General features: G+C 44.3%; 1 protein-coding gene across 1 annotated transcript; it reads left to right on the forward strand.

The window, feature by feature from the left end:
- Positions 1-821: 821 nt before the first annotated feature.
- On the forward strand, positions 822-25,678 carry PCP4L1 (Purkinje cell protein 4 like 1). Its single transcript, XM_064282858.1, has 3 exons — positions 822-1,054; positions 23,936-23,990; positions 24,603-25,678. Exons 1-3 carry the CDS (start codon positions 1,046-1,048, stop codon positions 24,743-24,745), a joined length of 207 nt encoding a protein of 68 aa, XP_064138928.1. The 5' UTR covers positions 822-1,045; the 3' UTR covers positions 24,746-25,678.
- Positions 25,679-26,361: the final 683 nt, after the last annotated feature.

The following is a 26,361-nucleotide window of genomic DNA, read 5'->3' on the forward strand; positions in this document are numbered from 1 at the left end:
CTGCTTCCTTAAAGATTTACAGCCTTGGAAACCCTGTGGAGCAGTTCTACTCTCTTGTCTAGGGTCACTATGAATGGGAATTGACTCAACGGCAATGAGTTTGGGTTTTTTGGTTAAAGTAACTTTTGGAGGGAATTCATTACTTTAGCACTGGAAAGTATTCAAGTGGACGCTGAGGGATCACCACCAGACAGGCTGTTGAAGAAGGCGTTTTTGTATTATGTGGGGGTTAGGACTCACTGAACCCTAAAATGTCTTCCAACTCCTAAGATTTTTGATCTTCCCCAACAAGTAGGTACTTGACAATTTCCTGTTGTTTTTTGTTTTGTTTTTGCAGTGCAACACCGTCCCCTTGCTCCAGCTTCTTTCTCTCTCTTCTGCTGTACCGTTATCCAGACCGCCTTCCTACTACTAAATCTTGGTCTGCAACATCTCTAAGCTTTAACTCCTTTCATCCATTGTTTTCTCTTTCCCATATACCTTCTCGATTTCCTTCCAGCTTTTCTCTCTTCTCTTTCTCGAACTCACACACCCCTTCCTTCCTTCTCTCGTCTTCTCTCCTTAGTGCACGACCCCTTCCTCCCCCTCCTCCTCTGCTCTCCCCACTTCGTTTTCCGCCCTCTGATGCCCAGACGGTCTCCCCCTTCTTCCCGCTCCCTGCCTGTCTTACCCTAGTTTGGAAATACTGCAAACCTCTGAGCCTGCCACGATTGGATGCGAGGGGCTGTCAATCTGAGGCCAGAGGCGCTCCTATTGGTCGGGCCGGAGGCGGGTACCGGAGCTGACTATAAAAGGTAGGGCCGGCTAAGGCGCGCGGAGCCGCTTCGACAGGACGGGATAAGGAGGGTACTCCCAGCTGGGAGCGGAGCCCCCAGAACTCGGGTGCTGGCAACCGCACAGCGGTTCTCCGCCCCAGCCCCCCTGGCCTCATCAGCCGGGGCCCCTGCCTCAGAGCCCGGCCGCTCGCGGCCGTCTCCCGCGCGCCCCGAGGGCCCTTCGCCTCACCTGCGCGTGCCGCACCCCGCTCGCCCCGTCGGCCACCGAGATGAGCGAGGTGAGCGGTGCGGCGGCCCCCGCCGTTCCGGGCTGGAGGGTGCGGCAGGGAGGGGGCCGCGGCTGGGGTCCCAGGCAGGGCGCGGCAGCTCGCAACAGTGGGGAACCCCTGGGGGCGTCCCACTGCCCGTCTACGAAAGCTCCGAGCTCGGGGTGCTGGGCACCCATTGGAAGCGGGGTGTTCTAAGTCCCCCGACTGTAGATGGTGCTGCTTAGGGAGTAACTGGAATCGGGTGCAGAGTGGGGGGCTGAGCTTCAAGTGGTAAGTTGTCTCCTCGGGTCAGTGCCCTCTGCGTCTGTCTTACTGCTCTGAGGTTATTCTGGCTCCCCTCAGTCCCCTCACTTCTGAGAAAAACGGTCGCTTCTTTCTTCCCTTTCCTAGTGTCTTCTACTTCTTTCGGAGCATCCGACAAGAACACCTGGGGCGGTCACTTTTCCTCCTTTCCGAAGGTGGCATCCTCCTCTCCACTCATTGGGTCAGGAATTGTCCAAGGGGACAGCTGATATCTCCAGAAGCTCCTGCCATGGGGGCATGTCCAGCCCCTGGGGAGATGTCCCCTTCGAGAGCAGACCTCCCTCTGCAGTGTTTGTTACATCCTGGGTTTCGGTCAGCCTTCACAGTGTTTATGGAGGCCAGACCCATTCCAGTAACTGATTCCTGGGTTTCGGTCAGCCTTCACAGTATTTATGGAGGCCAGACCCATTCCAGTAACTGATTTACTCTTTTCACAGAACACTGTCCGTGGGTGGGGGCATCAAAGCCGAGACTTGGAAAGAACTTTCTCCTTGTCTGATTGTATTCGTTTTTCCGTACAGTCTCATATCCAGAAAGAAGGGTTTTCCTTCCTAAGGGAAGTTAGTCTGGGCAGTGACACCACAAGTTTGCTCTCTGCAACCTCTTTCCTAGTACCCACATCTTGCTTTGTGTTCCTCCAGGTAGGTTTGCAGATTGGTTTCCAGTCATTGTGTTAAATACAACTTCTCAGCTATATGTCAGACCCCAGCTCTACTACTTACTATGTGGCCTTAGGCAAGTAACTAAACCTTTCTGTGCATCCATTTTTAATCTATAAAATGGAGATAATGGTGGTTGCTTTAAAGATTAAATGAGATAATATGTGCAAAATACAGTGCCTGGCACAGAGTAGGCACTCAATGTATGTTAGCTATTATTATTATCTCTTTATTTCTTCTATTTTAGAGTATGACAGAAAACTAGCACCAGAATTTCCAAGGACATCAGGATAGTCTCAGAATAGGACTCTAGGGCCTGAGTCCCAGTTTAGATCTTTATCTAAAACCTTGCTCTGCTGGCTTCTGCTAAAAGCTGTCACCCAGGGAGCCAATTAGTGCCAACTGCTATGTTGTCTTCGTTGCCATATCCACCAAGTTTATCCTGGAAAATTCAGCTAGTCTGGGGGCTACAGATGAACCAAAGTGGTTTCCAGCCTCTCAGCCAGTAGTGACTGATGATGGCAGCCTTTCAGAAAGAAAGAAAAAGATCAACCTTCTCTCCTCTTGCTTCTTTCAACCCCAACATGAGAACAGAGGTTTTCTTTGCCCTCCTTTCACTGAGGTCTAAGATTCAACCACCTCTAGTGTTTCTAAATCTGAAAGTTGCAATTCAAGCTACCCCCTGGGAATTTGTGGTCTGAAGTCTATGCCAGCGTGAAATTGTGTGCTTAGCCCGTGCTTTTTGGGGAAGCACGTGACTCCTCTGCACACTACGGGGGCTGGCATTTAGGATGGTATTAGGTGGAGTAACAAAGCTGTTTCTGTGGCAGGGAAAACAACCCGGTATTTGGTGGGGGGAGTCAAGTTTTGGGTCCCCTCTTGACTCGGCACCTGAGGTTGGATACCCTCAACCAGGGGGTTGGTAGGATGGTAAGAATAGGAGCCTTGGATGGAAACTAGCTGTCAGCATGTGCAGGGCTGCCCAGCCTCCCAGGCTGTCAGAGTGAACTGGTACTAACTAGCAATTTAGCCGTCGAAGCTGCCTCCTCATATGGAGCTGAGGCTGGCTTCAGGGGTGAGTATTTATAAAACCCAGAAGCAGGCACCTGGATGTACACATAGACCAGCTGTCTCTGAACCAGATCCCCAAGGGGTCTCTGCTTCCCTAGAGGCCAAGATCCAGCCTGTTTTCTTCCTCTTGTAAAAGCTATGATGAGAAGCGGAAGTGTCGCTCCGAGCTCTGATGTTCTAGGGAGGCTTCAAACTGCTTCGTTTTCTCAGCCCAGCCCCACAGGAGAAGTGCCCAGCCCAGGAAAGCCCAGTGTACCCTGAATCTTATGTAAGCTTCACCTCCCCGACCTGCTTATATTCTTGCTTCAGAGAAGCTGCAGGAACTGAGAGGATTTGGGATGTCTTTAAGAGATTTCCATTTCAACTGAAGAACAAAAACTGGGGAGGAGTGTCCATACCTAGAGCAATTAAAAGTGCAAGGGTTTCTGGTGGAGCTGATAGGGAGGATCTCTTGACTTTTGCTTTGCCTTCGTGGCTCTTTGCTGTCACACAGTACTGCAGCAGAGCATTTCCCCGTGTGTGTGTGTGTGTTTGTGTACAGAGGAGCTGCAGGGACTCTCTTCAGGTTATCTGCCTTCACAGCAGCAGGCAGAACTTGGTTGCTGTGGCTTACAGCCTATCTCTTAGAGTTTAATAACTTTTCTCATTTCAGTGAAGGATGGGAATGGGTTTTGCATTCAGTCCCTGGGGACTCTTTCCTAGAATCCCATGTCATACAGTGTAGCTGGTTGCTTAAAACAGAATTGCAGGTTCTTCCGTGATCCTGTTGCATTTCTAATCTGAGGGGAGCCCAGCTAGCGCACCCTTGGTCCAGCAATCATTCTGCTGAGAGTCATGGATGATTGGTGACCATCCTCATGGTGTCTTTCCTGTGTTTTGCTAGCAAGGGCTGGAGCAAGGGACAGATAACTAGAAATCTCAACAGAACAAAACTTCAAACTGGTCCTCCGTGATTCTGCTTGCTGTCTTCTTAGGGAATGGGAATAGGCTGTCACACGTTGGGGAACACATCTTTCCTGTGCACGGTTGTTTGCATTTGCAACCTTCCCTACAATGGGATCTTGGTCAGAGTGACACTATTCTGTTACATCTTCTGTGAGTCAGTTGTTAGGGAACTTGGTAGGGATGTGGAGGGAATCCAAGATCCCCTCTCTCATTGGTATCCCGTTATTATTGTTATATATTGGATAGAGGGGCCCTGGTGGTGCAGTAGTTAGGAGCTTGGCTGCTAACCAAAAAGTTTCCAGTTTGAATCTACCAGCCACTCCTTGGAACCCCTATGGGGCAGTTCCACTCTGTCCTGTACTCCTATGGGGTCGATATGAGTCAGCATTGACTCAATAGCAATGGGTTTGGTTTCTTTTTTTTGGACATAGGTCCCTGGATGGTGCAAGTGGTTTGTGTTCAACTACTAATCTAAAGGTTGGCAGTTTGAGCCCACCCAGCAGCAATGCATAAGAAAGGCCCGGAGATCTGCTTCCATAAAGATCACAGACAAGAAAACCTATGGAGAAATTCTACTCTGTAACACATGGGGTCACCGTGAGTTGGAATTGACTCAGTAGCAATGGGTTTGGTTTTTTGGTTTTGGACATGCAAAATAGAGGGCTAGCTACTTGTCATTAGAAAGCTTTTCATCTCTGGAAACATCTGCTTTCTGAAGTCAGAGAAATCAGAACTTGGTTCTCCGTTTAGGTTATTGGTTTTAGTGGCTCGAGCAGGAGCCCCTGGCTGCTAGAAGTAGATGACCTTGTCATCCTGTGGCCCAGGAATGTGGATGGCTCTTTCTCTCATGTTGCAGCTGTGAGAATTGCCTCCTAGAATGTCAGGTCTCTGTAGGCGCAGACAACGTAAGTAATGTGGCCAGAGCCAAGATATGCAAACTGGATTCATCTTTCATGTATGCCTGTGGAGAGTCTTAACTGATAGAAGTGATGGAGATAGGGTTGGGGGGAAGGGGAGGAAGAAGGATCAAGTCAACAATTGCCTTTTTATGTTGGTGGTTCTGTAGATGCTCCACTCCCCTCTACCCGCCCCCCACCCCATCGCTGCCTCCTCATTTTCTTTATACTCTTCTGTATTTCTAAATTGTCTTTTCTAAATGAGCCTACTGTATCATGGAAAAAAATAAAATTAGTTTTGCAAAAATTCTTCAAGATGGAAATACAGGTGAATCTTGCACCTAGAAAACCTCAGATATAATATCAAAACATTTTAGTGATGTAATTTTAGATTTGTTAAGGAGCCATATCGATCATCTAGTCCAATCTTTTCATTTTACAGATGAAGAAACTGAGGCCCAGAACTTCCCAAGTTTACACAGTGGTAGGATGAAGACTAGGGCACACTTCTGCTGACTTCTCACCCCAAAAGAACTTTACATAGGACATATTATCCTAGTGAATATGGAATGATTTGATTTACATGCAATTAAAAAAAATTTATCGTGCTTTAGGTGAAAGTTTATAGCTCAAGTTAAAGTTTATAGCTTAAGTTTCTCATTAAAAAATTTATACACATATTGTTTTGTAACATTGGCTGCAGTCCCCACAATGTGACAGCATCCCTTTTTGTCCTAGGTTCCCTATGTCCATTTGTCCAAATCCTGTACCTTCCTGCCTTCTTGTCTTACTCTTGGGCAGGAGTTGCCCATTTGGTCTCGCATATTTGATTGAACTAAGAAGCACATTCCTCACGTGTATCATTGTTTTATAGGCCTGTCTAATCTTTGTCTGAAAAGTGGGCTTTGGGAGTGGTTTCAGTTCTGAATTACTAGAGTAACCTGGGGTCATAGTCTCGGAGTTTCCTCCAGTCTCTGTCAGACCAGTAAGTCTAGTCTTTTTTTGTGAATCTGAATTTTGTTCTACATTTTTCGCCTGCTCTGTCTGGGGCTGTCTGTCGTGATCTCTGTCAGAGCGGTCAGCAGTGGTACCTGGGCACATCTAGTTCTGGGTACATGCAATTTGTAAGGAATATATTATTATGGGTACTTTCTGTAGAAAAGACAAGCAGTGTGATTTAATAAATGCATAAATATAAGTTGTGCTGAGTAAGAGAATAGAGAGCACCATGGGATAATGTTTATCAAGAGGGTACGTTCTGGTGGAATACCAGGCAGAGCAGGTACTATCCTTCCTTATACAGGATGCCTACTACTACCAGTTGCCATCAAGTCCAAATCATGGTGACCCCATATGTGTCAGAGTACAATTGTGCTCCAGAGGGTTTTAATTGGCTATGATCCTTTGGAAATAGATTGCTAGGCCTTTCTTTTGAGGTACCTCTGGGTGGACTCAAACCTCCCACCTTTAGGTTAGCAGCCTCGCACTGTTTGTACCACCCAGGGATTCCTATCCAGGATGCTGCCAAAAAAAAACCAAACCTGTTGCCATCAAGTAGATTCTGATTCGTAGCAACCCTACAGGATTGAGAAGAACTGCCTCATAGAGTTTCCAAGGAGCAGCTAGTGGATTTGAACTGCCGACCTTTTGGTTAGTGGCCGAGCTCTTAACCACTGTGCCACCAGGGCTCCATCCAGGATGCCTAGTCACCTTAAAAATAGGGGCAATGAAAGCGCTGGAGTGGAATAGATAAGCTAATAGGAATGAGGGAAAGGGGAAAACTGGAGGCCTCTTTTAATGGGCTCTTAGTTCCTTGTGTCCATCATTAATTCCCACAACTGCAGAACATCAAGGAGCAGAGTTTTCCTTCTGAAATCTAGCAGACTGTTATGAAAACAAGTCTCTTACCTCTGAAATATTTGATCTGAAGGACCCGATGGCCAAATAGCCTCTGGGTATTTAGTTCTCCTTTGTTTGGCCACTGGACTTCCAGTGAGAGTACAAAGCTTTGGGAGGAGAAATGTGAGAGGGAAAGAAGAAAGTGTTAGACTGGCAAGGTAAGTGGTGAGAGCCTATCAGGGTTCCACATTCCTAAACGCGTGTTTTTCTAAATGCATGCTCCTGACTGCTGTTCGGAATGGCTTGACTTGCCCCAGAATTATTTATCTGCAAGAGTAAGCCAAGTCAGAAGCAGACCCCAAACCATTTTTCTAAGAGATCTGCATTCCCTGCAGATGCCCTTAAACAAGTGCCTGGAAACCTTAGCCTTGGCCACATTCTCCTCCTTCAAGCTTGTTTGCTACTTCACTCCAGGCTGACTCCTGAGGGCATGCCCACCTAGGCTTCCCAGCCCCCCACCCAGGGAGAAGAGGTGCCTTTTACCATTCCTTTGTCCTAGGTGCTGTCTCTCTCCCACACAAAGCCCTCCAGCTGAGTGTTTGCTTTGTAGGCTATGGGGGGATTAATACGTTTATTTTGGGACATTAACTCCATGGGTGGGATGCACATTGAAGATTATAGTAATAAATGATACTTTGGCACTACTCTCTCTCCCCTACCCTTCACTCCCAGTATGGGGCTGAAGGCACAGCTCCAAGCTGTGTGCAGAGCACCACAAATAACCACCGATTAAACTGTGACAGCCCATGCTGAGGGGAATGGGCCGGGGCTGTTGACTCACTTCATACCATGAGCTGGCATGGCCAAGGAATTCTGCCTCTAACTCCAGTGGGGGCTACTGCTATTTCAGGAAACAGGGGTGATCTGGTGGCGGGGGGAGGGGGCGGCGGGAAGAGGGATAGACCAGGGGGTTTGGGAGCTAGGACCGGTTAGGTTCTATTCCTGTTTTAGGCGACATCTAAGAAATAGGGTCTCTGGATTATATCCCATATATTAGAAGAGGAATGTGTGTATATAGAACCTGGAGTAAAGATTTCTAGTTCTTGTTCTGTTATTATCTTGAGGGTGACCTTGAACAAATCTTTCCAAAGCTGTTTGAGGACTACAGCTGGTTGCTGCACTGGAAGAATTGAAACAGTTCCAAAAGTGCTCCAAAAACAGCCCTCCAAAAACAGCCCTCTAGGGTCCTCCCGGGGCACCAGGGGATCCCGGGGGCCTCTCCCTCTAAGGCTCTTTAGCAGTGACCTTCATGGAGCACGAATATGCTAGTGGGAAGACAAGGGTCCCCAGCGGGCCAAAGCCTCTTTGCCACCACTTGGAAGCAGATCCACTAACTCCCGTTTCCCTTCACTTTCTGCACCTCTGGAGCAGGGAGCTTACAAAGCCTAGGGTTGTGTCAATTCAAAGGTATGAAACAAGTCTTTTTAGGCTTATATTTAGGATTCAGGCCCTCTTTAGGTTTCCTTGCCTTAGACTGTGAGACAGGCTTCTGAGTATCTGTGCCTATTCATCTAAAATGATTGATTTGGGCAGTACTATAATGTGTCTGGGGCCATAGTGGCTCAGTGGTTAAGGATTTGGCTGCAATCCTCCAGGCGCTCCTTGGAAACTCTGTGGGGCAGTTCTACTCTGTCCTACAGGGTCACTATGAGTCGGAATCGACTCGACGGCAGTGGGTTTTTTTTTTTTGTAATGTTCTGGGGCCCTAGTGGCTCAGTGGTTAAGTGTTTGGCTGCAAACCAAAAGGTCACCAGGTTCAAATCTACGAGCTGCTTCCTGGAAACTGTATGTAGCAGTTCTATTCTGTCCTATAGGGTCACTATGAGTCGGAATCGACTCAACAGCATCAAGTTTGTTTTTTTTTAGTAATGTGTTTGGGACCCTGGTGGTGCAGTGGTTAAGTGTTTGGCTGCAAATCAAAAGGTCACCTGGTTCAAATCTACCAGCCGCTTCTTGGAAGCGGTATGCGGCAGTTCTATTCTGTCCTATAGGGTCACTATGAGTCAGAGTCGACTCAACAGCATCAAGTTTGGGTTTTGTTTTTTTTTTTAATAATGTGTTTGGGGGCCCTGGTGATGCAATGGTTAAGTGTTTGGCTGCTAACCAAAAGATCACCAGTTCAAATCTACCAGCTGCTCCTCGGAAACCCTATGGGGCAGTTCTGCTCTGTCCTATAGGGTCACTGTATGTCGGAATTGACTCAAAGGCAACAGCTTTTTTTTTTTTTTTTTTATGATGTGTTTATGATGTGTTTTCATTCCCAGGGCATCCAGGAGATATCACGCAAATACAGGGTAGATGTGGTCCAGGTACAGATAAGTTGTTCCTTTGTTCCTGTCTGTTGGTACTGTTGACAGCTTGGGATTCCTCATTAAAGAGCCCAGTGGGATGGGGAGGGTGGGGGGGTCGGGGTAGTTTGCCCTTCCCAAGGTTAGTTCTCACATGCTGCTTGGAGCAGAGGGGGTGACACTATCTTGCCTTTTCTGGTGACAATTGTTGCTGTGGCAACACCATTAAAGAAAGAAACAAAGGAAGGAAGAAACACAGCCTGAGCAGGGGGCAGGGTGGATTGGGCATAAAGTTATCTTATTCCCCAGAAGTGGCAGCAGAAAAACAGGACTAAGTTGCTACTGCTTTGACTGTTTTTAGGTGCTTTGCCAAGTTGTATTATCTTGTCTTAACAAACTATCCTTCTGAGGCAAGGAATAGACTTATACAACCATCTTTGTGAGGCAAGGGTGGACCAAAGGACTTGACCAAGGAGATGTGGTTTACTTGTTCTTGTGCACTACTCTCCTTCTCATGGTCTGCAACTCAAAAAGCAGCCAGTGTGTCTAAGGGTTCCCTGAAATGAAACATGAGTTTGTATAGGGGTGCTGTACTGTAGGGTCCCTCCTGTATACCACGAACTTGGGAGAGGTTCCGGGAGACTTCAGGGTTACAGATGTGGGTACTTGCTGTTGCTGTACAGAGTGATTTCTGTCTAAGCAGACTATTGTTAAGTTCTTTACCAGAGCTTTAGAGCCATTCTCAGCATTTGCGGGGGCAGACACTGGAAAGACAGGAAGATTGTGATTTCTGGGGTTGGTTTCAAGTATAAAGAGACCATTTCTGGAGCTGCTGTGGTAGCAGAATAAGCCTCAGGTGCCCTTAGAGCGATCCCAGGTATTCTCATCCTCCTTCAGTTCCACTTAGTAAAAATGCACTCTGTGGCATCTTGCACTGTTTGATTCCAGTGCTTTAACCAGACAATGGAAACCCTGGTGGCATAGTGGTTAAGTGCTACAGCTGCTAACCAAAGGGTCGGCAGTTCAAATCTGCCAGGCGCTCCTTGGAAACCCTACTGGGCAGTTCTACTCTGTCCTATAGGGTCGCTATGAGTCGGAATCGACTCCACGGCACTGGGTTTGGCTTTTTTTGGTAACCAGACAATACACCTATTCTTGTATTCAACCCAGGATTTCATTACTTCAAAAATATAACTACTTATTGTTTTAATATGTGCTAGGCATTTTATATATATTTTCTCGAGTTCTTTTCATCCTTCAGGATAGATATTATCTCTTCAGCAGATGAGAGTTCTGAGCACAGCAAGGCTATGTAATTTACTCAGTGTCACATAGCTAGAAATAGCAGAGCTGGGATTTGAACAGATAGTCAGCACAGATCCAGGGTACACACCCAGATCTGTCTGATTCCAAAGCCTGCCCTCCACCTAATATGCCACATTACGCTCCCAGGAATTCCAAGACTGAGGAAATTTTAATTCACGTGAACGAGTATCTATTGAGTACCTACTATGTGTAAGACACTGTGGCAGTTACTGTGGGAAATAAACAAATAAACGAGAAACCTGGACTGTGCTCTCAAGGAAATGGGATCTGCTGGGGTGGTGGAGGTGGTGGTGGGAGGGAGGTAAGACAAATACACAATAACTACATTGCAGATAATAAGAAATATATTCTGGAGAACTGCTCCCCTTTCACTCTCAGCCCTTTTTCAGGAACACATGGTAAAGTGAGGAAAAGCAATGACCTGTCATCTGTCATATGGTCCCTGTTGCTGCTGTAGTGCCAAAGCATCCACAAACAATATGTAAACAGAAATGGAGACAGACATTCAACCTTTAACCATAAAATTATCATTTAATTACATTAGTGATAAGTGCTATCAACGAGAAACACTAGGTGCTATGAAAACTTATAACGAAGGTCTTAACCTAGTCTGAGGAGCCCTGGTGGCACAGTGGCTAAGTGCTCAGAAGCTAATAAAAACATCAGTGGTTCGAACTCACCAGCTGCTCTGCCGGTGATAAGATAATATCCATATATCTTCAAGGAAGTCCAGTTAATATGACTATTACTCAAATTTACAAACCAACCACTAAGACCAAAGATGAAGAAATAGATTTTTACCAACTTCTGCAGCCTGAAATAGATCACACATGCAATCAAGATACATTGGTAATTATTGGTGATTGGAATATGAAAGTTGGAAACAAAGAAGAAGGAACGGTAGTTGGAAACTATGGTCTTGGTGATAAAAATGACGCCAGAGGTTGCGTGATGGAATTTTGCAAGACCAACAACTCCTTCATTGGTAATACCTCTTTTCAACAATGTAAATGGTGGCTGCACATGTGGGCCTCACCAGAAAAAATACCAGGAGTCAAATTGACTACATCTGTGGAAAGAGACTATGGGAAAGCTCAATATCATCAGTCAGAGCAAGGCCAGGGGACAACCGTGGAACAGACCATCAATCGCATACATGAAAGTTGAAGTTGAAGTTGAAGAAAATTAGAACAAGTCCACAAGTGCCAAAGTACAACCTTGAGTATATTCCACCTGAATTTAGAGACCATCTTGAGAATAGCTATGATGTATTGAACACTAATGACCAAAGACCAGATGAATTGTGGAATAACATCAAGGACATCATACATGAAGAAAGCAAGAGGTCATTAAAAAGACAGGAAAGAAAGAAAAGACCAAAATGAACGTCAGAAGAGACTCTGAAAGTTGCTCTTGAACATAGGGTAGCTAAAGCAAACGGAAGAAATGATGAAGTGAAAGAGCTAAACGGAAGATTTCTAAGGGTGTCTTGAGAAGACAAGTAAAGCATTATAATGAAACGTACAAAGACCAGGAGATAGGAAATCGAAAGGGAAGAACAAGCTTGGCATTTCTCAAGCTGAAGGAGCTGAGGAAAAAGTTCAAGCCTCGAGTTACAATATCGAAGGGTTCTACAGGAAAAATACTAGACGATGCAGGAAGCATCAAAAGCAGGCGTAAGGAATACAAAAAGTCATCATAACAAAAAGGATTGGTCAACGTTCAACCATTTCAGCAGGTAGCATATGATCAAGAACCAATGGTACTGAAGGACGAGGTCCAAGCTGCACTGAAGGCATTGGTGAAAAACAAGGCTCCGGGAAATGACAGAATACCAGCTGAGATGTTTCAACAAAGGAATGCAGCACTGGAAGTGCTCACTCATCTCTACAAGAAATTTAGAAGACAGCTACCTGGACAATGGATGGGAAGAGGTTCATATTTGTACCCATTCCAAAGAAAGGTGATCCAACAGAATGCAGAAATTATCGAACAATATCATTAATATCACACTCAAGTTAAATTTTCCTGAAGATCAGTCAAAAGAAGTTGCAGCAGTACATCAACAGGGAACTGCCAGAAATTCAAGCTGGATTCAGAAGAGGATGTAGAGCAAGGGATATCATTGCTGATGTCAGATGGATCCTGGCTGAAAGCAGAGAATACCACAAAGATGTTTACCTGTGTTTCATTGACAATGCAAAGGCATTCAACTGTGTGAATCATAACAAATTATGGGTAACGTTGTGAAGAATGGCAATCCCAGAACACTTAATTGTGCTCATGAGGAACCTGTACGTAGACCAAGAAGCAGTTGTTTGAACAGAACAAGGGGATACTGCATAGTTTAAAGTCAGGAAAGGTGCGCATCACGGTTGTATCCTTTCACCATACTTATTCAATCTGTACGCTGAGCAAATAATCTGAGAAACTGAACTATATGAAGAAGAATGTGGCATCAGTATCGGAGGAAGACTCATTAACAACCTGTGATATGAAGATGACACAACTTTCCTTGATGAAAGTGAAGGGGACTTGAAGCACTTATTGATGAAGATCAAAGATCACAGCTTTCAGTATGGATTATGCCTCAACATAAAGAAAACAACAATCCTCACAACTGGACCAATAAGCAACATCATGATAAGTGGAGAAAAGATTCAAGTTGTCAAGGATTTTTTTACTTGGATCCACAATCAACGCCCACGGAAGCAGCAGTTAAGAAATCAAATGACCTGTTGCACTGGGCAAATCTGCTGCAAAAGACCTCTTTGAAGTATTCAAAAGCAGAGATGTCACTTTAAGGATTTAGGTGCACCTGACCCAAGCCATGGTGTTTTCAATCTCTTCATCTGTGTGTTAAAGCCAGACAATGAATAGGGAAGCCTGCAGAAGAATTGATGCCTTTGAATTATGATGTTGGGGAAGAATATTGAATATACCATGGACTGCCAGAAGAACAAACAAATATAACTGGGAAAAAGTACAGTTAGAATGCTCATTAGAAGCAAAGATGATGAAAGTTCTCACATACTTTGAACATGTCATCAGGAGGTACCAGTCCCTGGAGAAGGACAGCATGCTTGGTAAAGTAGAGGGTCAACGAAAAAGAGGAAGACCCTCAATGAGGATTGACACAGTGGCTGCAACAATGGGCGCAAGCATAACAACAATTGTGAGAACGGTGTAGGACCAGGCCAGTGTTTCATTCTGTTGTACATAGAGTTGCTATGAGTTGAAATCAATTTGACGGCACCTAACAATAAGAGCAATCTGTTGTGTGCTATTGCCTTTTTTTAAAAAACCTTTCTAATTTTTGTAAGTGTGTAGTAGTATCTCATTGTGGTTTTAATTTGCATTTCTCTAATGACTAGTGATGTTGCACATATTTTCATTTGCTTATTTGCCATCAGTGTATTTTCTTTGGTGACGTGTCTGTTCAAATATTTTGCCCGTTTAAAAAGTTATTTTCTTATCATAGAGATTTGAAAGTTCTTTGTGTATTCTGGATACAAGTCCTTTATCGGATATATGGTTTGCAAATATTTTCCTCTAGTTTGTGGCTTATCTTTTCATTGTCTTGGGAGTGACCTTTAAGGAGAAGTAGTTATTTTTGATAAAGTCCAATTTACAATTTTTTCCTTTTACGAATTGCACTTTGCTGTAGTGTCTAAGAAATCTGCCTATTCCAAGGTCACAAATATTTTCTCCCAAGTTTTCTTCTACACGTGTTATAGTTTTAGGGTTTATATTGAGGTGTATGATCCATTTCAAGTTAATTTTATTTAAGGTGCAAGATATGATTGAGATTTTTTAATTAAAAAATTTCTTTTGGCATATGGATACCTAGTGTTTCCAGGACTATTTGTTCAAAAGATCTCCCTAATCTTTTAATGTTGGTGTTCCTCAAGGCTTCATCCTAGGCCTGCTTCTGTTTACTCTAATGGTATTTGGAGAAGGAGTTATGATTGAGAAGCGTTCTTTCTGCTTTTTTTTTAAAGAGCTGAAGAGGCCTTATATATAAAAGAGTGAAGGGAATTGATTGTGAAGGTTCCTGAGAAGAGGAAAAGGGGCAGTATGTAGAGCTAAGATGGAAGAACAAGACATTACTTGAAGGCTGATAAATGCCCTGGGAAGAGGTGCAAGGGCAAGTGCACGGTGCTTCCCTTTGCTGGAAGGTAGGAAAAAAGAAAAAGAGGTAGACACTCTTGGGGAGAGTACTAGGGAAAGGGAGGATATTTCTTTGTCATGTTCCCCTCTACAGCCTCAAAGCCTGAAGAAAAAAGATCTCTGAGCCAGCAGGCCTCTCCTTTTTTTCTCCTTCCCCATGGGAAAGGAAAATTCACAACTTTGAGCTCCAAACGAAATGAAAGTAGACTCATGGGAAATAGACAGCTACTGCCTAGATGATGGAATGGAACATTGGTGCCTATCCAGCTCGGAAGTGAGGAGGAAAGGAATACAGAGAGGTAGGCAAAGGAAGAAATTAGAACCCTCTGGGGAAGAAGAGAGTTGATGGGCCTCACAGTTGCTAATTAGTGTTTGGTGTTTATTGAGAAGTGAGCAACATTTAGTCCTGTGTGGGCAGTGAGGCTGAACTGAACCAAGCTACAAGCTCACTAGAAACTTGGAGTAACAGGATTGGATATAAGTGAGGGAGTCTTTAGAAATGGAAGCCAGTGGGACGATCCTGCACATAGATTTCTCAGAATCTGAGGGCTATGATCTGGGTTTGTGAGTGAAAAACACAGACGGCTGTAGCTAACTTCCCAAGGGTCAGCCTGATGTGTGTCAGGAGGCCCACTGAGCAAACATCAAGATGAAAGCCAGAATCAGGGTGGTTAGATCAGCAAGAATCTGAGTCATAGTCATGGTCTAGGATCAGGTCCTCAGATAACATATAAGATTGCCCCAGAATGGGAGGACAGGATCCTCTTCCCCATGTTCTGTGTGGATTATACATGAAGAAAGTGTTGGGGGACTGGATTAAGAGGCTGGGTTTTAGATAGGGTCACTGTGAGTCAGAATTGACTCGATGGCACTGGACGGGGGAGCTTAACGTAGCAATGGAAGAAAACCATGACTCCTAGGACTTTCCTTCCTATCTGGGGTTGCTGTGCCATTTGGGGTAAGTCAAGTCTGTCTTCCATTAGACATCCTCTTTAAGTGTACACACACGCATATAACACATTTCCGTGCCTGTGGCTAGAGATTGAATGTGTGAACTTTGGAGCCGGACAGCCTGGGTTCAAATTTTGGCTTTGCTGCATTTTAGCTGTATGACCTTAAAAACTAAATGACCTTAGGCAAGTTAATTAACCTCTCTCAGTCTCAGTTTCTTATCTATAAAATGGGATCTATCTTGTTATTATTGTGTGCCATTGAGTCAGTTCTGGCTCATAGTGAGCCCATGTGAGAGAGTAGAGCTGTCCCATAGGGTTTTCTGGGCTATAACCTTTACAGGAGCAGATTGCCAAGTCTTTTCCCTCATGGAGCCACTGATTGTTTGAACCACCAACCTTTTGGTTAGAAGCTGAGTGCTTACCCATTGTGCAACCAGGGCTCCTTACCTACCTTACCTATTATAAGGATTCATTATGTTAATGTTTATAAAGTGCTTAGAAAAGTGACTGGTACATGGACACAGTAGAACTGCCCCATAGGGTTTCCAAGGAGCGACTGGCTGGTGGATTCAAACTGCCAGCCTTTTGGTTACCAGCGTGGCTCTTAACCGTTGTGCCACCAGGGCTCTGACTGGTATGTAGTAAGTATCACATATGTGATTATTAATAAAAATAAGATGTGATTTCTGCCAGTTCCCCTAAATCGTTTGCTAAACCAGTTCACCGTTGTCATTTCTGGCCAAAAGATCTCAGTAATGAAAGACATAGAAGAGCACCTGAGAGGTTTGTGATCCATACCTGGCTAAAACGAGCCAGGCTGAGAAATGCTCACCTGTCACAGCTCTTGGAGGTTAACATCGATTTCTTGAGGTGTGAGCTTTTGTAAGAAACACTCTTACAGAGCATGAGACTTTTGGTCCTCCCAGAGTGGGCCTCCATGCCTCCTTGATTTACCTGAAGTACGATTAGTCTGACGTCTTGCAGATGAATGCACCAGAGGATCTTGATTAATCTAAAATGGCCGAGTTTCTGGAAAATAAACAGGAGAGTTGGGGTAGGGGCCAGGGATCAGTGAAGGACTGAGTACTATATAGAGGGTGGCAGATGACAATTCGTGACCTAACTGTTCCCACCCCCTGCCTCTGCAAACAGCAAACAACTAAATCCAGAAATTCAGAGTGTCTGGAGTGGCTATTTTGAGAACTGGCTGGGGAGGGTGGAGGGAGGAGGGATAGGAGGTAGAAGCCCCAACATACTACTTTTCAACAGAAGGTGCTGGAGAGATTTCAAGGGGCGTTAAGATAATAGGAATTTTCTTCTCTACAGCATCCTTTTCTGGTCTCCCTAGTAGAGACCTTGGCTCTTGGGTTACAACAACCTTTCATAAATTTAAGCCAAATGGAGCTGGGAGCACGTGGGGGAGGCAGGCAGTAGCTGAGCCATGGCTCTGTTCCAGGGCTAGTAATCTCAGGAAAGACTCAGGAAGGGGGGCAGCTGGCAGGGCAAACGGAAAAAGGGGTGGCCTGGGTGGTTCAGTGCTGACACATATTCCCGTGGAGGAGGAAACAGCCACCTGAGGAGAGAGATTTAGAATCAGGGTCTAGATATTTAGAATCAGGGGCTGGAGAGAAAATAATTGATGTATTAAGGGAACAGGCTTAGAGTCAGACACAGGGATAATGGTTAAAGGATCAAAGTTAGGGGTTTGCTGGCAATAAGAAGAGCAATAGAGAAGTAGAATTTGAAGTCGGGGAGCATCAGACTACAGAACTTGCCTCATGACCCATGACCTTCTCATCTGGACAATTGACTATATCCTCTATAGTGCACACCCCATCCACATCATCCTTTTGCTGTGTGGACAAACCTGTTGTGATGACAATATCCCAAAGTGAAAGGAGTTGCCCAGGTAAATACTGGGCCATTATACTGATCATATGCAAAACCATGTTTGACCACAGGGACCATGAGGAAAGAAAGAGTAACAAAGAAAGGTCTCCCAAGAGACCCTTCCTCTTACAGAAACTTTCATTTGGTCAAAGGAGGACTAGCTAGGAATTCTGTAGGGTTTTAGGAACCATCTTTATGTATATTCTTTCATGTTTTCAATGGAAATGTATATGTTAGGTAAATACATGTATGTATTTTTTGGGTTTATTTTACAAAAATTGGACCATATCAATTTGTAATCTGCTTTTAAAGGCACTTTCTCATGTCAAATACATCAATGCTTTTTTTAGTTTAATAGTTTTTGTTCTACTTTAAATTATTTTCTTGTCATTTCCTTCATTTTATTAGAAAAATTTCCAGATTGAAATAGTTCAATGTAAATCAACATACCTTTCACTAGATTCAATAATTGTTAACATATTACATATTTGTGTCAGCATTTGAAAATATTTGGTCTTTGGGAGACAAAACAGCCTGGTGATTAAGAATGTGGGCGGTGGAATCAGTCTGCCTGGGATCGAAAGGTAGGTCCACTGTTTTCTAGTAGCGTGACCTTGCCTTTGGGCAAGATCCTTAACATCTCTACATTTCTTCAACTATAAAATAGGGGGTGACATCTCCTCAGAGATTTCAGAGGATTAAGAGGGATAGTGTATAGCATGTAATAAAGGAAGACAGGGACACTGTCTTGACTGATTTTACTTTAACTCCATGGCTATTAACCTCAAGTGGGTCCTTAGTACTGCCTGGTAATCCTACTACATCTCACCATTTATTCTCTTAAGCTTTCTTAGATATTTATTTCACTCTAAATGAATAATTTCTTTTATAAGGATTAGCACAAAGCAGGTTCCTATGAGGTGGTGGTTAAAGATGTCCCAAATGCCCAACTTTTCCAAATTGTTATTCCACTCCATCATCTCTAACATCAGCTACTCCTCCTCCTTCAGTACTCTTCCTCCCGTTTTGGGGTTCCTTAATTCAGTGCAACATCTCACAGAACTCACGAACCATCAAGGAAATGGCTCACGTGGTTTTGGAGGCTGGCGAGTCCCAAATCTCTGGGTCAGGCATAGGCTTCTCCTGACCCACATGGCTGCAGGGGCTGACAAACCCAAACTGGCAGGCCAGACCACAGGCTGCTGGCTTACAAGGCTGCAGAAGCTGGCAAATCAGGTCAGACAATAGGCTGACAGCCCATGGGGCTGCATAAGCTGGCGCATCCCAGAATCAGCAGGTCAGATGGCAGGCTGCTGGCCCATGTCCCAAGAACCAGAAGTCAGATGATCACGAACCAGATGCAGATTCCAAAGTGAGAGAGAAGGAGAGTTCTGCCAGGGCACCCACATGTATACCTTGGATGCAGCCCACAACCCAGGGAAGGGTATAACTTGAGTAAAGGTGGAAATTGAGTCATGCCCTTTTGTAAAGCTGTGACTCAAGGTACACCCCACAACAACCCGGCATCATTAATACCTAGAGGTTAGGCTTTACAATACCTAAAATGGAGGATAATTAGGATAACTACATTAGATCACAAAATGGAAGACAAACATGTAATACTGGAAATCACGGCCTAGCCACGTTGACACATAACCCCAATCATCATAGGTTCCATATACCTTATTTGCAACATCCCACTCAATCACTGTGTGTGAGTCACAAAGACAATGGCTAGAAGGGCCATATTAAGTAATTCATTGCCCCACACACTCCTTTCCTCTCTCCTCAAACCTTTAATACTTTCTGCCCTTTCTTCACTCTCAGCTGACAACCTTGCTTCTTATTTCACTGAAAAAATAGAAGCAATCAGCAGAGAATTTTTATACATTCCTGCTACATTTGCCACCTTGCTTGCCTCTATGCCTCTGTTCTATGCCTTCACTCCTACATTAGGAATGAACTGTCCATATTCCTAAGGCCAAAGCTTCCCCTTGCGCACTAGATCCGTTTCTTCTTGCCTATTCAAGACCTTGCTCTAGCAATTATCCCCACTCTCACGTCATTAATTCTTTCTTCTCTACTAAGTTATTCCCATCAATATCCAATACACTCTATCTCCTGTCTTGCCAAAACACCCTTCCTTGATTCCACATTCTTTCCCAGCTACTGTCTAATTTCTCTGCTGCCCTTTAGAGCAAAGCTCTTTGAGTTATTTGTACTCAAAAATCCATCTGCAAGTCCAGCTTATTCTACCATAAAAATTGTCTCAAGTCTGAATACTTCCTATCTCTTCTAGCACTATCACCCTAGTCCAAGCCACCATCATCTTGCTTGTACCACTGCAAGAACCTCGTAATTGTTTTCCCTGGTTTGTCTCCTGCCCCTCTATGGTTTATTCCCCATGCATCACAGTGATCTTTTAAAAACATTAGACTACATTATCCTCTGCCCCAAATGCTATAATACTTTTCCATTAACTCAGAAAAAATTCAAAGCCTTGCCCTGGTCCAAAGACATGTATATACTGGCTACCTACCTGATCTTATTTTTTTCTTTCTTTTGTCTTTTTATTTATTTATTTTTTATTGTGCTTTAGGTGAAAGGTTACAGCTCAAGTTAATTTCTCATACAAAAATTTATGCACACATTCTTATGTGACCCTAGTTGCTAATCCCCACAATGTGACAGCACATTTCCCCTTTCCACCCAGTTTTCACGTATCCATTCAACCAGCTCCTATCTCTCTCTGCCCTCCCATCCCACCTCCAGACAGAAGCCACCCAGTCAGTCTCGTCTATCTACTTGAACTAAGAAGCACACTCCTCACAAGTACTATTTTATGTTTTACAGTCCAGTCTAATCTTTGAAGATTTGGCTTCAGGAATGGTCTGGTCTCGGTTCTGGGTTAACAGAGAGTCCGGGGGGCCATGTCTTCTGGGTTTCTCCAGTTTCAGTCAGACCATTAATTAAGTCTGGTCTTTTTATGTGACTTTGAGTTCTGCACCACACTTTTCTCCTGCTCCACCAGGGACTTTCTGTTGTGTTCCCTGTCAGGGCAATCATTGGTGGTAGCTCGGCACCATTTAGTTCTGCTGTCCTTATTTCTTATACTCTCTCCATTGGTCACTCAGCTCCAGCCATGCTGGTTTTCTTACTCTTCCTTGAACATATCAGGCACAGTCCTGCCTCAGGGACTTTCTACTTGATGTTTTATCTCCCCAGAAGTCCCTTCACCCAGACATTCAAATGGCTTGCTCTTAGATGTCATTCAAGCCTCTGCCCAAGTGCCACTCTTCAGAGAGGTCTTCCCAGACTATTATGTTTTCTTTCCTTTCGTAGCATTTGCCACTAGCTGACGTAATTTTTAGTGAATATTGGGACTTTATTTTGCTCACTGCTGTATCCCCAATGCCTAGAACAATAGTGCTATATATTAGGCACTGACATATTTGTTGAACAAATAAATCTTGTGTTTCTTCTATACCTATTTAGTGCATAGAACACTGCTGAATACAAGTTAAGTGCTTGATAAGTCTTCATCGAGAGAGGGTAAAAACAGCATAACCTACAGAACATAGATTGGATTCCATCAGCTTCTTAAAACAGAACCCTTACTTATATCTGACAGTCATTCAACAAATGTTTGCATCTGTAAATGCAGATAATGCTATATATTCCATTGAGTTGTTCCAAGGATTGGATAAGAGAACATATGTGAAAGCATCCTCTTATGGATTGAATTGTGCCCCCTAAAAATGTGTATCAACTTGGCTAGGCTATGATTCCCAGTATCGTGTGATTGTCCACCATTTTGTCATCTGATGTGATTTTCCTATGTGCTGTAAATCCTGCCTCTATGATGTTAATGAGGCAGGATTAGTGGCAGTTATGTTAATGAGACAGGACTCAATCTACAAGATTAGGTTGTGTCTTAAATCAATCTCTTTTGAGATATAAAGGAGAGAAATGAGCAGAGAGACAGGGGGACCTTATATCACCAAGAAAGTAGTGCCAGGAGAAGAGCGTGTCCTTTCAACCCGAGGTCCCTGCGCCGAGAAGCTCCTAGTCCAGGAGAAGATTGATGACAAGGACCTTCCTCCAGAGCCAACAGAGAGAGAAAGCCTTCCACTGGAGCTGATGCCCTGAATTTGGACTTCTAGCCCACTAGACTGTGAGAATAAACTTCTGTTTGTTGAAGCCATCCACTTGTGGTATTTCTGTTATAGCAGCACTGGATAACTAAGACACATGTAGTTCTTGTATTTTGGCAATCAACAACTACTCAAAATTGTGAAAAGAATAAACAGGCTCCAAGGGCACCAAGGAGTCTACAGGAGTACCTCAGTCTCGAGACTGAGGAATGTCCAGATATAGCAGCTCTAGTAATATGATCCTGAGGAAGGGGAACAGTATTATGTTAAATCTAACTCTCCATGTGAGTAAGGTGGCTAGAAAAAAGCAGACATACCAGCTGACTAGTCTCACTTCAAATTCACAACCTTATGCAGGGCCTTAGTGCTTCTTAGCAATCCTATTACTGTTTCCCTAGTCCATTCACTCTCCTACTTTCCTAGATGATTATTTCATACTTTCTTTTCTCCAACCTTCTTTCTTCAGTGCCTCCTCCTTCCTCCTCTTGGATGATGACCTTGTTACCTATTTTACTGTAAAACCAGAAGCAATTAGAGGATAGCTTACACATGTTCCCACCTGCATTTGGGCCTGTATGTTCTGTGGATGGTGATCTGTTCTGGGTCCTATTCAAGGCCACCCTCTACTTATGCACTAGATCCCATCCCCTCTCTCTTACTCTAGCAATGATCTTCTTTCTCTCCTGCGGGTTTTCCTTCTCTACTGAGTCATTCCCATAAGAACACAAGTATTTCATAATTTCTGCCATCTTAAATAAAATCTTCTTGTGGCCCCAAATCCCCCTCAAACTATACCTCCTCTCCCCATCCCCATTTGTCTGGAACTCCTCATATGTTTGCTGCTTCAATTCTTTGCCTTCTTTTCTCTCTTGAACCTACTCCGACCAGTCTTTTGCTCCCTCACTCCACTGAAACGTCTCTTGTCGATGTCACCAGTGATCTCCACGTAGCAAAACCCAATGGTCACTTCTTAGTCCTCATCTTACTAGGTCTATTTGTAGAATTTGACACAATAATCACTTCCTTCTTGAAATATTCCCCCCCCCCTTTGGCTTCTAAATCACTAAAATCTTTTGATTTTTCTCCTACTTGGCTTCTTCTCAGTTTTCTTTATTGATTTCTCCTCGTTTTTGCACACTCTAATCATTGGAATGCCCCAGGACGTGGCCCTCTTCTGTATTTGAACACACTTCCTTGGTGATCTCATATAGCCTTAAGGCTTTAAATGCTGTCCATATGTTAATAAATCACTAATTTATATCTCTAATCCAGATCTTTCTCTTCAACTTATCTTGAGTGTCCAACTACTTATAGAAACAGATCCTCTTGGAGAACTAATAGGCATCTCAAACTTAACACGTCCAGAAACAACTCCTGATCCTCTCCCTACTCCTCCTGCTGTCTTCTTCACTCAGAGAATGGCAACTTCATTCTTTCAGTTCCTCACACAAAATGCCTTGGAGTCATCCTTGACTCCTCTCTTTCTCACGATACCACTTGTCCAATCTGTCAACAAATCACATTGGTCATAGCTTGAAAATATACCCAGAATCGAGCCAGTTCCCACCGCCTCTACTGCTGCCATGCTGACCCAAACTACCATAATTTCTTGCCTGGTTTTCTGTTATAGCCTCCTAACTGGTTTTTCTGCTTTCTCTCTCATGCCCCTTTTGTGTAAATTCAAAGCCTCCAATGGCTTCGAATCTCACTTGTAGTAAAAATCAAACTCCTTACAAGGCCCTAAATAATTTCCCTCTACTGCCAGTTCTCTGATCATACCTCCATCCATCTTTCCTCCTTCCTCTCTCCACTCCAGCTACACTGGCCTCTTGATATTCCTCAAACAGAATAGGCACACTTCCACCCCAAGACTCTTAAAAGCTCTTTCCCCAGTATCTATAACCCTTACTCCCTCATCTCCTTCAGATCTTTGCTCAGATGCCACCTTTCAAAAAGGCTTTTCCTGACCACCCTATGTAAAAATGTATTTCTCTCTTCTCATCCCAACACTCACTATCTCCCCTCCCTGCCTTTTTTCTCTATAGTACTTATCACAATCTAACATATTAATCACTTTATTTATTTCCTTGTCTGTCTACTATAAAGTGAATTCTATCTGAGCGGGGCTTTTTGTTTGCTTTATCCTAGTACAAATAAATATTTGTTGAATGAATTTTGATGTTTTCTTATTTTCTCTGGGATCTCAAGACCTGTGTCTTCAAAAGACTAAGGGAATGTGCCTAATGATAGGAGGTCTGAAGAATATGGTAGGTCTAAGAGGATGGTACCTTCATACTTCTATGAATATCTAATATTATGATTTTTTTTTCCCCCAGCTGAACACCAAAACATCCCCAGCAACCAACCAGGCACCTGGCCCGGAGGAAAAAGGTGAGCAAGGCTGGGCTAGGCAGTCAGTAGAGCAGGTGGATATAGAGGCATGAAAACAAGTAGGGCTGTAAGTTTGGAAGCTCTTAAAGCCACATATTATAAGACTAGGAACATGGATAAGAGAAACAAAGGACTATGTTAGAGCTTCTGTGTCTATAGGCTTCTTTCTACTTTTTCCTAAGAAGTAAACCTACCAATACTTACTCTTTGACTTTAGAAACTGGCTCTGAGGTAGTTGTGGGGGACAGATGGAAGAGTAGGAAGAAACTCATCAGATTATTTCATCCACTGTCTCAATCAAAACTTGAAGAAAAGCTGGGGAAAGTGAGCATGCTCTGGGACCTTATACTGTAGGATTTAGGAATAAGTGGTGATAGAAGACATTTGTCATTTTGGTCCAAGAGTAGCAAAGGTCCCCTAAGTAACTATAGCTAATTCCTGGTCAAAGTACCTGACTTTTAAGAGAATTATCAGGCATTCTTCAGCCTAACAAATACTGAGGAACCCCACTGAGACCAGCAGAATGTAGACCTTAACCTGTGAATTTGAGGCTGAAGAAAAGGGATGGGCAAGTCATTTTCATTCATTAATGAGTCTCCCAACTATCTGCAGGGAAAGCTGGCAATGCCAAGAAGGCCGAGGAAGAAGAGGAGATTGACATTGATCTGACAGCGCCAGAAACGGAGAAGGCTGCTCTTGCCATTCAGGGCAAGTTCCGGCGATTTCAGAAAAGGAAAAAGGATCCTAGCTCCTGAATAGCCAGGCTTCCCTTTACCCTGCTCCCTTCTCTCCCCTTCTCAACAGCCCTGACTTCCATGTATCTTTGTCCCTTTGTCCCTCTAGCCTCCATTGAGGCAAGTTCGACCCTCATATTTTCTCAGGCCCCCTCAAGCGATCACAGTAGTAGAGGTGCAAGGAACATGGGGAAGATAAAGACTTTAATGTTGCCTAAGGGTGGACAAGTTTCTCCTTGGGATAGAGCGCTGCGATCAGTGCCTATGTCTGCTCTATGGGGTTGAAGAGCAAGAGGCTTTGAGACTGAGAGAAGGGCCCCAGAAAATGTGGGTGTCAGAGGGCAGGGCATATGCACTTTTCTGCCAGTTGCAGCATCACACTTCAGGCAATATTTTTACCCCTTCAGATTCTTCTGTACTACCACCTCCAACTTCTCTCCTATGAGCTAAGCCACAGTGGGGACTAGAGCCTCCCTTTCGCCTTAGGCAGACCCAAATCAAGCAGCTTACCACATTAGTGCATGCTGAGTAGATTAGTTCCAAGGAAGGAAGACTGGGACCGGTAGAGGCAAGGAAGATTCTGTCATCATCTAGTCTAGGACCATAAGGGGCAGAGGCTGAAGAGGTCCAAGGGGCCAAAGGTAGGGAAATGAGAACTAGGGTAGATTTGGGGAGGAACAGAAAAGGAGGGGGAGATCTCTGAAGCCACAAGTTACTGCCAATAAAAGTGTACTACATGAAGGGTTCTTGGGGCTTTGCTAACCTGCCTACCTCTAACTCCCTGAGTCTAGCCATCCCCAGAGGCCATGCAGACCAAGTGACCCCTGTAGTTCCCATCTGACCCACTGTCGAGTCAGGACAGAAGTGGAATAGCCACTCATCTATGATTTTAGCATGTTTAATATTAATTATAACAATAAAAAACCTCAAATGGGTCCATAACCTCTACGTCTGTTTTTCTTGGGAAAAATATGAATGTACGCCTGAGCTGGCCTCAGAAATGGTTGAGCAATGCGTGGATCACATGATGGCTCAGAAAACTAAGACTACCTAAGCAAGTTCAGACCAAAGCCCACCTATAAGAATGGCGTGGCAAGGGCATCTGACTCCTCTAACTTCACAAGGGAGAAGGAGAGTCAAGATCAACAGCCTAAGACTCATTCCTATGAGGCGGAGGTCAGACATGCCTCTTCCCTCCAATCTTTTTACCAATCCTGACACCAACCGTCCTTCCCATGGTGCTCTCTTTCTCTTCTGGGTTTGATAGTTCATTGCAATAGCCGCACAAACTCACAGATGATACAGTTATGGGGTTTATTAAGAGAGTAAAAAAACCCATTGCCATCAAGTCGAATCTGACTCATAACGACCCTACAGGACAGAGTAAATCTGCCCCATAGGGTTTCCAAGGAGTGGCTGGTGGTTTTGAATAAGTTATAATTCAGTATACAGTTCCTCAATCAGGATAGCTTCTTCTCAGCCATGCCTGCAGGCAGACCTCTCTCTGGCCCTTGGCCCCTCAGCTCCTTAGCACCTCTGACCTTCGGCCCCCTGGCCCCTACCCTGCTTGGGCAAGTGTTACAAAGCTCTTTAGCTCTGCCATTAAATGGCCAGAAGCACCCCACTCCACCAGGAAG

Source organism: Loxodonta africana, chromosome 3, assembly GCF_030014295.1.
Source record: "Loxodonta africana isolate mLoxAfr1 chromosome 3, mLoxAfr1.hap2, whole genome shotgun sequence".
Classification (NCBI taxonomy): Eukaryota; Metazoa; Chordata; class Mammalia; order Proboscidea; family Elephantidae; genus Loxodonta; species Loxodonta africana.